The 16,502-nt window shown below is 40.8% G+C and overlaps 1 protein-coding gene across 5 annotated transcripts; it reads right to left on the reverse strand.

Moving 5' to 3' along the window:
* Positions 1–64: 64 nt before the first annotated feature.
* ptpn6 (protein tyrosine phosphatase non-receptor type 6) lies at positions 65–13,750 on the reverse strand. Of its 5 annotated transcripts, none has more exons than XM_034553788.1 (16): positions 13,652–13,750; positions 12,762–12,784; positions 10,966–11,088; positions 9,459–9,653; positions 7,097–7,280; positions 5,956–6,072; positions 5,528–5,656; positions 4,534–4,630; positions 4,319–4,398; positions 4,053–4,199; positions 3,315–3,446; positions 3,052–3,206; positions 2,055–2,122; positions 1,767–1,918; positions 1,452–1,516; positions 65–344 (listed from the first exon to the last, which is right to left on the reverse strand). In XM_034553788.1, the coding sequence occupies exons 2-16, from the start codon at positions 12,767–12,769 to the stop codon at positions 248–250; spliced, it is 1,749 nt and encodes a 582-aa protein (XP_034409679.1). In that variant the 5' UTR covers positions 12,770–12,784; positions 13,652–13,750; the 3' UTR covers positions 65–247. The 5 variants fall into 5 exon arrangements, with proteins under 5 accessions (XP_034409679.1, XP_034409678.1, XP_034409677.1 ...); XM_034553787.1 differs by having other exon boundaries at positions 12,762–12,787; positions 13,652–13,749; XM_034553786.1 differs by lacking the exon at positions 13,652–13,750 and adding an exon at positions 13,137–13,480.
* Between the last annotated feature and the right edge of the window lie 2,752 nt (positions 13,751–16,502).

The raw sequence follows: 16,502 nt of genomic DNA on the forward strand, positions 1-16,502 counted from the left end.
CAACTTTTAAATACTGTGCGTTTGTCCAAATAACTGAGATTTAAAGAAAGACAATTACACAACGAAAGCTTCACACATGTTCTGACTTTATTCTCAACAAACGCTTCAACCAAGAATTCATGTGACACACCGGATGTCCACTAATTTCACACATTTAATTTGGTCTCCACTAAAATACAAATTCTTTAACAAAAGAGGGCCTGCATAAATATAACAACCTGAAGCACTTTGATAAAATAACTTTATTCTATCTTTTCTTTACGGAGCCACTTTTCTTGTCAGACTTTGGCTTCTTCACATCTTTTTTTCCTTTCGACAGATTCTCGTAAACGTCCTCCTTGTTTCTGGAAATAGTAAAAAAAAAAAAAAAAAAAGAAGCTTCAGATTCCATCCGGTATATTTTTATAAACCAGCCAACATCGATTTGACACAGCTCTGTTAGAAGTGAACCAAAGATGCTTGAGAGGTTAATGAACAGATTACTAAATTAGAACTATTAAAACAGACCAACCACTCAAAGCTGGCAGCCAACCATTTAGAGCTCCAAGTGGGTCAAAGTTTACACTGTTCTGGGCTCAACTGTTCAGTGTTGTGTGCTGTTTTGTTTCTTCCCTAATTGGTTAATTAGAACTCAGTTCATAGTGGTGTCCGGCCTTTGAGGTCACAGAAACACTCATATCGTGTTTACTTCAGTTGTCCATTAAAGGGAGACTCCACCCTTTTTACACATGAGGTTCAGTTAACTCGTCACAAGGAGTTACTCCAGTTGTATAATCTTCTTTTCTGTTGCTCTGGAGGGGGCTTTCTACAGTAAAAAAAATACTTATTGCATATGTGTCAAGTTGCACAATGGGAATTGTAGGAACCAGCTTTTTTTGGAACTTGAAGCCAGACTAAAACTTTAAAAACAAAAGCTTCTCTCTTGTGAGTCATTCATCTTTATGGAAATGCATTTTTCATCCAATAGGTCTGCTTCAATGTCCACAGAGAGATAATGATAACGCCATAGTTAAACATTCAGGGGATCACCAATCCTTCATGGCAATCCATCCAATAGTTGTTGAGACATTTCAGTCTGCACCGACATGGTGGACTGACTTACCACTGCTGTGAATAGTACTGCTACTGTGGGAAAAGGCTACATAGTTTATACATTAATCAGCTTTTAAACAAGGATTCATTTTCCAACTTTGTTTTTTGTCTTTAGTTTCTATATTCCAGAGAATATAGAAACTATAAATAATATTTTAAGACTCAAGTGAATAATTCTCTGGAATGCAGTCCCTAAAACAATGAAAGTGAGGTGGAGTTGAGCTGCAACTCCAATGCTTAGACTCTGTTGACATAAGGCTGAAAACAGTGTTTTTGAAAGGAAGGTTTAGAGGAGCGATGTAAATGTATTAGACATCCAATTCACTCTTTCAGACACTCAGAGACACACGCTCACTCACTTTGAGACCTTCCTGCTCGCTGGTTGGTGTTTAAGTTGCAGATTTCCATACTCTGTCTCGGTTTCCTGGGGAAGAGAGAGACATTTCCGATGTGACTTGAGGGTCAACGTTCATCTTTCACAAGACACTCTCTGATAACATATTCTGTTGACATTGAGCCAGTCGGCTGTGGACTTCAAATCAGCAGCCAAAAGTGCAAAGGCCAATTGGCATACATATGCTTTCCTTTTTCCTCTCTATCAATCTATATTTCCCACACAAGATAAAACTAATTCTTGTGTCCTCTCCATGACGGCCTCCTGCCCTGTTGCTCACCATGTAGGCACATTCCTTGGCCTTGGTGGTCTGTATGTACTCAGATACAGACAGATAGATGAACTTGTACTGTGCTTCCGTCTGCACCATCCCAGAGCGCTGCTCTCGCACCATCTGGATGTATTTTGGGATGTCAAGATCACAGTCCTGACCTGCAGTGTGATATATGAAAGCATTGGATGGAGGCAGTATACAAAAAGGAAAATAAAGTGTATTTTGAATGTTTTTTTTAATTTTTTTTACTCGATACATCTTGAGAAATGATTTCAATCAACAAAAAAAAGTTACCTATAGTGTCAATGGTCTCAATGATCATGTCGATCACCACAATGGTGCCTGTTCGACCAATTCCAGCACTGCAAGAATTCACAGGAGGAACAAAGAAACAACACTTTCCATCAATCAAGCAAGACGGGACATCAGTACCTCTCCTAACCTGTGAGCCTGAACTGAGCACTACAAATACACTCGCATGCTAAAGTCACAATGCTAACAGGTTGATGTTCAGTATGTGTAACATGTACCATGTTCACCATCTAAGTTTAGAAGTCGAACATGTTGATATTTGATAATCGGCACAAAACACAAAGTATAGCTGAGCCTGATAGGATTTAAGGGGTTAAAAGAAAGTATGGGACATCTTATTACTGCTGTGCAGCTTTGTGAACATGCTTACATAAATACTTACACAAGGGTCAGATAATCCTTTAAACAACAAGTTTTAAAATAGTACAAGCGGCCTCAGTGTCCGCCACATCACACGGAGGATAAAGTTACTACTAATCTTAGTCCTGAATATGTAATAATTTTAAATCGTAAACCTCAGTGTTATTTATTACCCTGAACTGAACTGTGATGTTTTCACAACATTACACCAGAACAGTCTTCCACATTTAAAGTTTGAGGATTTACGATCTCCCTGACACGTAACGGGCCTCGGCGTTTGGAAAAAAAGCTCCATCTGGGAAACACGTGGACGTGTCCTGCGAAACCCTCACATCTCAAAATGCCTCCTTATGTCTCACAGACGGACCAGTTCAACTGTGTGGGTTACGTGGTCAGTCGATCACCAGAATACATGGTTTTTAACAATATTTCTGAAAGAAAAACCTACAGAAAATGAGGAATTTGCTGATTTTCTTTTTATAGATTAAAATAAGATAAAATAAAAAGAAGTTAAGATAGACTTTACGGTCCTGAAGAAAATTTGTCTTGGACACATATCTGCTGTTGCCACAGATCTTTGTAACAACATGAGGCGTTTGGCTCTCCAGATGCTCCGTACCTGCAGTGGATGATCATGGGTCCAGCATCAGGATAGTCAGCCTGTTTAGAGTTCACTTGACTGAGGAAGCTCAGGACACCCCCCGGCTCCTGAGGGACGCCGTGGTCCGGCCAGCTCATGTACTGGTAGTGCCAGATGGTACGAGAATCATTTGGCTGGGAACGAGACAAAATGATGGGATTAGCAAAATAAAATCCCAGTCCTTTATGTCAGCACATATACAGCGATGAGTGAGTGCAGTGAGGTCAGAGGTCAGAGGCTACCTGGTTGACAGCAGCGATCTCCAAAACTCTGACTTTGTAATCAGCAGCTTCCCTCTCTGAGGTATTGGTCACAACGTACCGACCCACGTCCTTGGATTTCTGAAGGTCGGGCCAGTATGGCACACATTTGTTCTGCACAAAAAAAACCCAAAAAAGAAGCTGCAGGTAACTGGACCCAAACGCCGTCAACGAGGGAACAGGCTTCAACGCAGACAGAACAAGCTCACACACAAGCTCTTCAGCGATCAACACAAGACGAACCGACCAAGGGGAATGACACGAACAGGACTTAAATACAGAGGGCTGGTGCAGGTGATTGGACACAGGAGGAAACAATCAGGGACAAGGCAGACAATCACAGGGACAGGAAGTACAGAGAAACAGAGGACACGAGAGACAAGGACTTCAAAATAAAACAGGAAACACGACACAACACTACAGACCCACTACAGATCCTGACACAATGAATCAATTAAATTCAAACTTTGTCTTCAAGAAAACTGTGCGTTTTCTTTGTTTTTGTTTGTCTTTATAACTATTTATAATAATCCTATAATAGACCTTTGGATTTGAACCTCTTGCACTTAAAAGTATATCATTTTTTTCAGAACTAAGGTACTTTCTGTATATTCATATGTTCACTAAATTCACCAAAGTCAATTTATGTTTCATGCTGTCAGTAATTTCGAAAGAAAAAAACCCAAAGCTGCTTTTCACGCTTCATGTTGTGAAACTGACCCGCCCTTTCTCGACCTCTCTTGTTGTCATGACGATCACCCTCGTGTTCTCCTGCCAGACCATCTGCCAGAAATCGTTGACAGTTGTTGCTAGGCACCCCTGGGTGGCGATGTAAACTTTCTGTTTGCCGGACTCCCACAGGTTGTTCTACAAAACACAAAATGAATCAACAAACATGCACCTTAAAACCTAAAAGAGGGCGACATCAGACAGCTTTCTACGCCGCGTGTCTGTCATCTATGAGGCCGGAGGCTGTGGACACTTACTCTCACGAAGTTGGCGTTGATGTAATCTGAACCCACAACATCCAGATTACCGTCCTGCAGGCTGACCCGGGTGTCATTGACTTGTGAGAACAAGTGGACAGGGTGAAGAAACGGTGGGAGACAAGAACATTTGGTTAATGTCCGCACTGTCAACATGTGTTGTAAGATTTGGTTCATCTTAAAAAGCAATGATACAGAGAAGATTAAAAACTCACAGGGAAGAATGTTCTTGTATCGGTTTTTGCTCTTGTTTTCAGGCCTCTGGCCCTCCTCTCTGCTCTTTTTTATCTTTGCCTCAAACTTTTGAAGTGCCTTTTGGGAGTGACAGAAGACTGTGTGATACTTTAATGTGTCCCACATTACTACTAATATTAAACAGTACGTGTTAGATGTAAGTGTTATAAATTAATTATGACAGTGTGTTTGCTGTAAGTATGCCATTTACTTTTCTAGACCAGTATTTCATTAAAATAAGTCAATCAAACTGGGATTTTCTAATGAAACTACTCATACAACTTGAAACTGGAGATGTGTCCCCGCTAAAGGTGATCAATTAATACATTAATAGATTCATAATTTAGGATTTGTTGCCAAATGTTCCCAAGTTTTAACTTCTTGATTGTGAGGATTTGTTTCTTTTCTCTCATACGTTTTACATCATCAATTAAACATGTTAACATCATTAATTAAATATGTTTACATCATTAATTAAATATGTATGATTGTGGACAAGTGTAGGACAAAATTAGCAATTTAAAGATGTCCCCTGTGGACATTGTGATTACCATTTTTCCCAATTGTCTGACATTTTACGGACCAAACAATTGAGGAACTAATCATAAGCCAGTAATGGAAATATTCATCAGTTGCCGCAAAGCCACCACCTGCAGTTTATTTATTAACTTTCTGAAGTAGCTTTTATATTTCATTACACTCAAAAGTCAAGTGTGTTTTTTTAGCGTAGTGAGAAAATAATATGATCACTCTTCCAATACACTACATACTCAAAATCCTGCTATGTATATCCTGACGATGCAATACCATGTAATATTGCATCGGGACCACAGGATGGTAGTAGAACACCTCTAGTTCTGTCACACAGTAAAGAAGCCTTGAGATCACTGAAGATCAATTTGTAATAAGACAACTGATGTATAATTGACTTGTTCAGAACCCGTCCCGGGGAACATAAACCAGGTCAGATCTTACGTCAAACTCCTCCCAGAAGCCCGCCTTGCTCTTCTCTCCCTCGCCCTCCTCCAGCTGCTGCGTGGTCTGATCCAGCTGTTTCACTCTGCTGTCGATATCTGCTGCATTCACTCTGGTGGAGTAATATGGCTGCAGGGGAGAGAGAGAGAGAGAGAGAGAGAGGAGGAATCTTATTATAGAGATGAAAGAAAATAAGAGTAAATTGAACCCAATACACAACCTCAGTCGGTGAGGCCACATTAAGACCAAACTGTGAGTCATATTGCCTTTCTGTGGGCTGCTCGGCTCATCTTTTAAAATAATTCACGAACGCCCGTTTCTGTTGTTCACAGCTCACTAACATTCCACTAGTTCAATTTGTCAAACAAAGATAAATCGGACGTGTTACAAATGATTTGATCTCCATCAAACAGAGAGATTGAGTTCACCTGTTTGAGATGCACCCAGTTCCCAGAGATCTCCTCGATGCCTTTGCGTTTGTAGTGATCCACCAGGTCTGTGAGCGTGTCAAACAGCTCTGAACCTCCCACTGTGTACCTGTCGTTCTGGACACAAAGCACAACAACACACGGCTGAGTCCGGATAAACACCAACGGAGAGGTTGTGCCAAATGTGGGGTGAAAATGAAGAGTAGAAAGATGGTGAACAAGTAATTGTGTTAACACAATAAGTTGAACATGTCCTCTAATCAAACTGGACATGAATAGAATCAAAGAACATAATACAATAGCCCCAAAGACTCAACAAACATAATGCACAAAAGGCTATTTTATGACTGCTTTCCAACAACTTAATAGAATAACTAAAATGAATGTATCTTGTGTAAAACACATACATGTATACTGGTGTAGCCTATTCACTGGTACAGCAGGTCATAGGCTCTATTGAGCCGAGGACGCTAAGGAAACTGACCTAATCTTTCACGTGCTGATGAAAAAGCCATTGTGACCCCTCCACTAATCTCACATTATTCTTTTGCACCTCGTTGGGGGATAAAAACAAGGCTTCCATTTATTTGAGGCCTGGACAGTGTTTTCTGTATGAGGTGAACCACCGCTAAAAATAAAATGCAAACGCCCTGGTGGTGAGGGAAAGACACAATCTATGAAAATTAGTTTGCGGTGTGACCTGTTGCTATTCTGTGAATATCACAAGCAGCTGTTTCCACTGGGTGTATAAACACCAGGATACAGTCGTTGGTTTCACGTATCGTTTTTTATTCGGATGCAATAATACGTTTTTTTTGTGGGGACAACTGTTGGGGAACATCTTAAGTAAACCTGTGCCTGACATTTATGAACAATTGCAGAGTTTAAATATGAGCAACAGTCTTGTATTGCCTAAGCCAGAGGAAATGAGACTTTAAACATATTTCAAAGAGCGTTACATAACTGTGGGAATACCAGAACATATTCTACATGACGTCAATCTGTTCCAGGGAATCCTAATTCTGTATCTTCAAAGCAGAAGACTGACCAAGAACAAACCCTAGTTTCATGCACCAATTGTCTTGCATGCCACACACACACACACACACACACACACACACACACACACACACACACACACCTGACACATTATCTTGATGTGGGAGACCCTCTTTCCTCCAGTTTTGCCCTTCTCGTCCGTCAGAACCGACAGGACGAAGTCTCCAGGTTTGGACAGCGACTCTCGGACCAGGAAGGTCCCCGACTCGTCTCGAGCGCCGAGCAGCCTCTCTGCATTGGGCCCAGACAGGTGGCCGTGGTACCACCTGAGAGGAAGAAAGGCACTGAATATCCAGATCGCGGTTCACCGACTGTGAATTGCATTTCTTGAGACAATGTCTTGAATCTTGACATTATGAACGCATAAAGGCATCCTCCTGTATTCACTGTGTTATGTGAGCAGAGCATCGTTAGAATTACACGTGTAAGTCTATTCAAGGCGAAGCGGTTGTCAGACACTCACTGATGTGGTACACTAGATTTTTGAGCTCCCGACACCGGGAGTGGAAATAGAAAGACACAATCAGGTGTATTGTTAAAAACAGCATGTACAGATGTTGTTGTATATTTCTGTCCACCACCGTACTCTGTGTGAAGGCACACTCGGCTGTTTTGGGCCGTGACTTAATTTTAGGCACTGTTCTCGATTTCTTCTTCTAAACTTCCTGCTTTGCGGTCGGAAAATTTCAGATGACAGATTTCATGGCTGAAGAGGACAACGTATTTATAGCCTCTATGTAACAACCACAGATACCCACTGTGTGTCTGCTCGCTTTACACCCTTTTGCACATGTTTTTATTGATTCAGTACTTTGACTAACTCGTCAAATTGCAGTGTATAGATTTACATAAACTGAAATTAGACTCTGGTTTTAAATAAGAGCATGTTGCATGACTAAAGAACAGCCCATCCAGGGAAATAGTTGATGGAGTTCTGTACAGAGGACAGAATAATAACATACACATATGTCAACAATGCCAACAACATAAGGGCCTGATCATATTCATCCTCTTGTCTGAGACTATAGATAAGCCGCCACCGATCGATACATAAAGGGTGACCTGCCAGATGTGTGTTATCACGCTGGGGAGATGAGAGAGACATCAGGTGAGATGAGGAAGACCGCGAGTGAGCAAGAACATGATGGAGTGTGCAATAGAGGAACACCAGTAGGGTCTGGCCACTGCTTTCAAAACTGTGTCAAAACCTAAAGTTTCCAACCGCAGCAACAAAAGGGAAGTTAGACAACTGACAGAAAGAGAAGGACGAGGGGGGGGCAGAGGGCAGAGCCTCATAGGGTGAAGTACAAAGTCACACACACACACACACACACACACACACACACACACACACACACACACACACACACAAACACACACACCATAGAAAGGAGTGTCCTCCTTGACTCATAAAGGGAGTGCAACTGTATATGTTTATATGAGTTAATATTAACCTACTTTAAGAAGATAAGAGTTGCGCAATGTTTCCAGCTGGAAGAAACACCACCAGCAGCGACGGCTGCAGTCAAATGTACAAACTGAGCAAATTAGGATAATTGATATTTGTGTCTTGTTTATGGCATAAACCAGGCGCATTCTTGGTTGTGGTCGGCTCTGCATGCAAACACAGACAGACACAGAAAATAACTCAAATTGAATGTAAAATCTTAATTTGCAAAGCAACCAGAAACTACAGCAGACGGAATCAGAAAATGCATTGAAGTAAAAAACTAAAATATTCCCTGTGGTTGCATGAACAAGGTCTCTCTGATTACAGGTTATATCCAATCAGAGAATAGAATAGAATAGAATAGAAGTAAAGTAAAGTAAAGTGAAGTCAATTAAAGTAAAGTAAAGTAAAGTGAAGTCAATTTTATTTAATTGATTGCCTTTGCAGGGTTGTTGTCAGTTCGTGGATGATCTCTAACATAAGTCGAACAAAGCCTTTGAATTATTTATTGCGAGGACAATAATCACTAATGACATTTTTCAATATATATAATACTAAGATTATTTGCCAACACATTTTTTTATTTGAAATTATCCGTCTCTGTTTTTTCATTATATAGTTTAAAAAAAAAAAATTCTGTTTATTAGTTGGTCTAACTTTAACCGTTTCTGCTAGTTGTATTCTGTTTTCTGTAGTTGAATGATCTTGTGTTGTTATAGTCTTTATGTGCAGGAAACATTAACCCCCCCCCCCCCCCCCCTCCACCCCAAAAAAAGCTAAATTGAATGATATAATCTTCAGTTGAAAAAAAAACTTGACTGACACAGTTTCTTTTAACTGGAATGCATCAGTTTAAGTCTAACGTCTGACAAAATGCTGCAGCAGCTGCAGCAGATGTTGGGTTGGAGGCTCTTTTTTGTCTATTGGGTGTTATTTTCACTGACTGACAAAAGATGCGAACAAACCAAAATTCAAAAGCTCGGCATGCACAGACCTCTCCGTGGTGGGGTCGGAGCAGTTGAGGGGGTATATGAGCTCGATGACGGTGCCGTCCTTGTCCTGCAGGATGCCGTTCTCAGCCGTGTAGTACTCCACCAGCTCTGACAGGGTGGCAAACTTCTCCCCGCCATACAGGTCGTAGTAGTCTCCTGTGTTCTGGATCCGGATGTGGGTCACCAGCTCGCCCACCCTGAGGAGATGAAACAGTCAAGTTTAAACCGGCCGTCAACGACCGAAAAGAGAACATCTCGGTCTCAGGAGTGTTTAAAGTAGGAAGGTTAAAACTGCACAATCAAAATTACAAGCAATGCAGCAATCTGATTACACATTTGACTATTGTCTATGTATATACAGTACGTTCTGTATATAGTACATATGTCAGTTTATGACACACATTTGAACTTTGATTTGCACATGTTGTCTTTCATCTTGAACAGAGGGCAGTTAAACACAACAGTTCTCTGGCTGCCTCATAATAATCATAATTTCAATTTGGAGTTTCCTTCTATATATAAGTTTTAATGTATGTAGTTTTTGGGTAAAACATTTTATTTGGAGAAATGTCAACGCCAATGTCAGTACAGCCACGTCACATTCATGCCGTTTAAAGGCTCCAGCTGATGCATTCGTCTTTGGGACGCAAGAGGAGCTCGTGAAAACGACAACGTGTAAAAAAAAGTGTTTGTTGGTGCATACTCACTGATGTGGTCAATGTTCAGTAAATATGCAATTCAATTTATATATTTTACAGACTGCTGAACTGTGATCGATAACTTGATGATCTGATAAGTATTCAGTTATCCAACAGCTACCTGCAACCGTCCTTAAAGTCCTGAACACACATATTAATAAAGGAAGAGCAATGATCACATATTACTGTGTAAAATAGCTCTGTGAGAAACTCTTGAGTTACTCAGTTTATAACCAGATGTTAAACATATTTACGTCAATTAAACCTCATGAACAAACATGGAAACATGTTATCAGTCAAATCAAATCAAATTTTTAAAAAGCTATCACATTTCACACATTTCATATGTGGTTCAATTGATTTGATATGGTGTTCTTTTTAGTAATGGACACTATCTTTAGAATTCTATTTGTATTTCAATATTTATCTGAATTGGCACATATCAATGCAAGGTTTGATTTCATTGTACCCAAAAAGTGCAGGGAAACGTTCCCATCTGCAGAGTATAATATTGACATGTCACAGTTTTTTAAATAACAGACGGCAGATTAATTTAGTAGGTCAATTAAAAAGCAGTAAAGGTCAGTGTCCAGTTTCTCCTGAACTGAATTATAAATGTGCTGCAGCAACCAATCCGGTTCCCGTAATAACACAATTTATTGTTGTTTATGTTCTTTAAGGTTTCGAAGTGGAGGAGCCACGTGGTGGAGCTTAAGGCGCATATTTAAAGGAAAGGAAATGAAGGTTTCTTCTCAGCTGTGGAGATATAAATGTCAAAGAGAGATGAGGGTGTTGCTGCAGACGTTATTACCTGATGGACAGAGAGAAGTCTCCTACGTTTTTCTTGCTGGGTCGAGCCAAAAAGCTGCCATGAATGCCTCGAGTCTTCAGCCTTTCCTCGGCCTGCAGGCCTGTGATGTCTCTGTGGAACCACCTGCATCAACACGCGTATCAAAGTAAAAATATACTCAGTATGAATATAACTGCACTTAATACACACAGATACGGCTTGTATCTGATAAAAACATGTTTCAACGCGTACAGCTTTATTAGCACAAACATCCACGGACACAGACAGTTTTATTTCTCACAAAGTTCTTCATTGGAACACAATGAGCACAAAGTTATTTTATCTAACTGACTGTTGTAGGTTATTTATTAATAACTCTCCAGTTTCTCAGCACAGTCTCGTCTAGTTAGGAAATCATTAACCCGTAATTCTTCCAGTCAATTAACAAAGAATGTATCATTCTTATAATATTACATATTATTTGCGGGTTCTTGTAGATGTAAATATTTTCTTTTATGTTTCATTGACACATTTCCTCGGTGTCTGGTATCCTCTTTATATGTTTTAGATTAAACAATTAATGTATTAACGGGTAACATAACGGATATTCATATTGTTTCATTCCCACTCCAGTTTTCATAGTCTTTATCATTCATTATTATTCTAACTGTATTCTTTCTTTCTCATTCTGTAGAAAACGCTGCTCTGACTACAGTCCAGAAGAAACCTATTTTAATTCACTTTGAATCACAAAGAAAGTGTGTGTGTATGTATTTTGTTGTTGTTTACCTGTCTGTGGTTATATATTTAATTTACTCTGTATGCCTTTATGTTCTTTGTCTCTTACATGGATGTTTTTATTCTGTCCATTTTAACATAGTTCTCCCTTGTTTTATGTTGCTTGTTTGTACATTGTATATGTAATCTTATGTTTTTAGGTTTGTTTCATAACATCTGCCTCTTGGGACTACAGATGAAAAATAGCCTCTTGGCTAACTCTGGCACATTTACAGAAATTTTTATATTAATGTGCACTGTCCCGTATTAAATAAACAAATTAAAAAAAAAAAGTATTAACCAATAGTTTAACACCTTAATCAACACCTTTACCACTATACAATACTGCAATAACATACTGCACATCTACACTACGATAACACAAACAATCTGGTAAAGCTCCGGCTTGAAAGCCTATCAACACCACCGGGGACTTCAGTTACTCAATGTAACATAATTGCAACAACTCAGATCATTTGATCATTTCCTGGTGCTCTTTGAGGGTGGAACAAGTCTGTTTAGGTCTAGTTGGACGAACAGTCAAGACCTGTCTTGTCTGGCTTGACATTTGAGTCACCAAAATGTTAAATTCTCATTTCAATAGCCTTCCTGCACACATTATACAGCTTGTAATTGTTGCAGAATAATAAAATGTAGAACACTGTGCATGCACAATCAGATTGTGTCTGCACTTCAGCTTTGGGTTATAAAAAAAAAAAAAAAAATGTTATATAGCAAGTGGGTTAAAGAGAACACAGTCACAGAAGGAGAAGAGCCATCAACTCTTAGTTAAAGGGAACATTGTAAAGAACCACCGCTGAACTAAAACATCCTTTTGTGACACGTTTTCTTTACACAAACAGACACTGAACAACACGCAACGCAAATCACATGATAGAGGAACAGAGCAGGACGAGTCGACAGCCGGGGGGGAGGAAAGAGAAGGAGGAATGGAAACAGAGAAGTTGTCATCACGGCTTGCACAAAAACACAGAGAACACAACCGGAGCAGTGTGTTGTCCGGCGGGGGCTTGACTCACCGAACCATGTTGTCTCTTCACTCCTTCTGGGACCAAAGAGAAGTGACAGGTGAGAGTCACTTGTGCACATGTGCAGACTCACAAGCGTAAATGTGTTTTAAAAAAACACCCAGTTCCTCAATACTTCCTCACTCCACTAAACAGAACAACACTTTCATTTTCATAATTTTCCTCTTTTAAAACACAGACTCTACACTATAGGACACTTGTCAAATATCACAAATATCAACTCTCTCTCTCTCTCTCTATCACACCACAGTCACAAAACAACCCTCAAACTACCCGCTCTCTCCTCCTCTCCTCCTGCTTCCCTTCGCTCATTCCTCTTCCTATCCAACCCTCTCCGCCCCAATAGGAAAGCAGGTGAACACTTACTCTTCTCAGCTTCCTCTGAAAACAACTGACACTCGCCGAGACGCCTGGACTGTATACGTCTCTCTCCCCTCCTCTCCTCTCTCTGTCGTTCTCTCTCGCTCTCCCCTTCCTTCCTTTTTACATCTCCTTTCACAAAATAGTGAAAGCAAGACAGGAACTAAAATAGCTGACAGGCTCAAAGTCCTCCAACAGATAGAGAGGCGTGTATTTGTGATAATATAGACGGCCACAACAAAAACTCATTATAAAAAACAAAGTAGGTTTAAACTCTGAGAACTTGCTCTCTGGTGCTCCATCGTTTAGTTTTCTGTGCAGATCTCGACGAAGAACACACAAAGGGAGACGCAAACCGTTCCATTCGTAGGTGAATCGTGAGAAAGTGCCCGTCCAGTAATTCCACCTTTGTTACAAGAATAAACAATCCTCAAATGATCAGGTTTGAGCCTCTCGTGAACGAGCCCACATGTCATCCCTCAGTCAGACATTTGCAAAGTGTTTTCCCTCCTCCTGCCCACCTGTCTGCTCCCACTGTTGTCTGTTTGCTTTTTACATCCAGGTGTGTGTGTGTGTGTGTGTGTGTGTGTGTGTGTGTGTGTGTGTGTGTGTGTCACTGACAAAGGTCAGCCTGACAGAACACTTCCTTCTTTGTAGTTTAACCTTCCCCCTCCCCCCTGTGTGTGTGTGTGCGTGTGTGTGCGTGTGTGTGCGTGTGTGTGTGTGTGAGCTGCTTGCAGCCAGTAAACCATTTGCAACGGAGTGTCTTGAAGCAGAGCACCTTCAGCCGTGTGAGACACTTGTTTCCCAATAATGCAACACGAGCTGCACCTTAAGGGAGGCCTGTCTACCAAATGCCACAAACACACAAACTTAACATTTTACAACATGTGGAACAAACATTTAACTTGCAAATCACTTTGACCTACAAGAGGTTTGAAAGGGGTAGAAGTAGGACAACAACATGTACAGCTGACGACACAACTGTGTTTGAGCAAAAAGCAAAAAGCGACGAATAAGTGGAAGAACCTACAATACATACGGCATAGTGTAGCCACACACACACACACACACACACACACACAGGCTGCAGGTGGCGTGGGTCGTGGTTAACGCCAGCTATTGCCGTTTGCATTATCCTCCTCAAAGATTTGCATGTTCATCCGTTGATGCCGGTTTGGCTTCTGTTCCCTTCTGACACGACGAGGCGTTGCTGCTCAGGCTGCAGGATGAACGCAGCAATGTGGCGACGTGCTCACAGCCTCAGTGTCAACAAAGAGAACAAATATGTCACATTCGTCAGACTGTTGCATGCAATGCATCCACTTGTGTTTGTTTGGAGACATTTCCTACATGCTGTTCGGTTCCTTCCCTCCTCCGTCTAAACATCGAAAATATTAAAATAGTATTAACGCTGTTGAAACAATTAGTTCATTAATGCTCTTTTTTTCCACTGTTTCCTCCTTCTTGAATGTGAATATTACTTGGACTCTGGGAAATTGTGGAAGTCATTTTCCCCTATTTTCTGGCATCTGGGTTGCACATCTCCCAAATGTTTGGGTTGTTCAAGGGTCGGCAATTTGATCATAAAACCTTTAGGATTTGTCAAACATCAGAAGCATGGCAGCTACCCCGATAATATAATAATATATCATATTTCTTGGTGTGTTAATCCATGTGGGCAACGGTGAAAGTCGATGCAGAGGACTGTTTTTTGGCATTATTGGATTTGAGTATTATATAATGTAATATATTGTGATATACAGCAATACAATATACTTTGATGGAGGATGTTAGTCACCCATCCATCCATCCATTTTCAATACGCTTATCCTCATTAGGGTCGCGGGGGCGCTGGAGCCTATCCCAGCTGACATAGGGCGAAGGCAGGGGACACCCTGGACAGGCCGCCAGTCCATCGAGGGCACATGTAGGGACATACAACCATTCACTCTCACATTCACACCTATGGGACATTTAGAGATCAATTAACCTGCAGCATGTCTTTGGACTGTGGGAGGAAGCCGGAGAGCCCGGAGAGAACCCACGCTGCCACGGGGAGAACATGCAAACTCCACACAGAAGGACCACTCCGACCAGGGAATTGAACCCACGGCCCTCTTGCTGTGAGGCGACAGTGCTAGCCACTACACCACCGTGCAGCCCATGTTAGTCACCCACTTATCCACTTATTTGGAAATATATAAACCTATTTCTAGAGATGTAACAAAACACAGATTCCAATAGAATCCAATAAGTACTACAGCAGCACATGTCAAATAAAGACATAAACATATTAAGTCAACACATGTCAAATAAAGACATAAACATATTGTCAACACATGTCAAATAAAGACATAAACATATTGTCAACACATGTCAAATAAAGACAAACATATTAAGTACTAGAGCAACACATGTCAAATAAAGACTAAAACATATCAAAGACATGAGAAAAGAGTTGAAAAAGTTGAAATACACGTCACAGGAAGTTTTTTGCATTAGCATATATATACAAAAAGATACTCACCTACAAGACATCTCAGGTTAGCAGTCTGGGCTCTTCTGCACCAGGAAGTGAATGTTTGACTCCAGTCTCTCCTCTATGTTTGTCTCTCCTGTGTCTCCCCTCTATAATGTGTCTCTCCTCTGTGTCTCCTCTATAATGTGTCTCTCCTCTATGTTTGTCTCTCCTCTGTGTCTCCTCTATAATGTGTCTCTCCTCTATGTTTGTCTCTCCTCTGTGCTCTCCTCTATAATATGTCTCTCCTCTGTGCTCTCCTCTATAATGTGTCTCTCCTCTGTGCTCTCCTCTATAATGTATGTCTCTCCTCTATAATGTGTGTCTCTCCTTCCAAACAGTCAAACTCAAGCTGCATTGACAGTGCAGGAGAGCTCCCCCTGTTCTCTCTCTCTCTCGTGATAAGAGATCAGGCTTCATTACCAGCCAATGCTCCCGCCCTGCAATTTACTCCAATTATCTCTAAATGATCCAACCATCTACAGGAGGACAATGTGCCGCTTCCTGTCCTTCTTCCCCTGGTAGTCTTCTCACAACCTTCTCTATGTGCACAAGCTCTCCTGCAAACCAAAATTTGCCTCCATGTAAAGTCCACCACGTCTTTCAGGGGATGCATGCAAAGTAGGCCGTGCTCTTTACGCTGCTCATTTGTTTCATTTGAACAGTTACATTTTTCTGGTATCAGTAGCAAGAGAAATATGTTGACAAACTAAGCAACAAATACTTTAAACATAAGTGTAAACATAAACAAATGCAGGGGTCCCTGAATGCATCATATTGGCTTTCTCCAGTTGAATGGGAGATATGGCCCTTCTCTCCAAACCATTATTTAAACACCAAATGAGAGGATA

This window comes from Cyclopterus lumpus, chromosome 16 (genome assembly GCF_009769545.1).
Source record: "Cyclopterus lumpus isolate fCycLum1 chromosome 16, fCycLum1.pri, whole genome shotgun sequence".
NCBI classification, from domain to species: Eukaryota; Metazoa; Chordata; class Actinopteri; order Perciformes; family Cyclopteridae; genus Cyclopterus; species Cyclopterus lumpus.

Coding starts and splice junctions, on each gene's coding strand:
- ptpn6 (XM_034553788.1), bottom strand. Junction 2,123..3,051: donor CCCATGATCATCCACTGCAG/GTACGGAGCATC, acceptor GAATTCTTGCAG/TGCTGGAATTGGTCGAACAG. Junction 345..1,451: donor GCGAGCAGGAAGGTCTCAAA/GTGAGTGAGCGT, acceptor TACTATTTCCAG/AAACAAGGAGGACGTTTACG.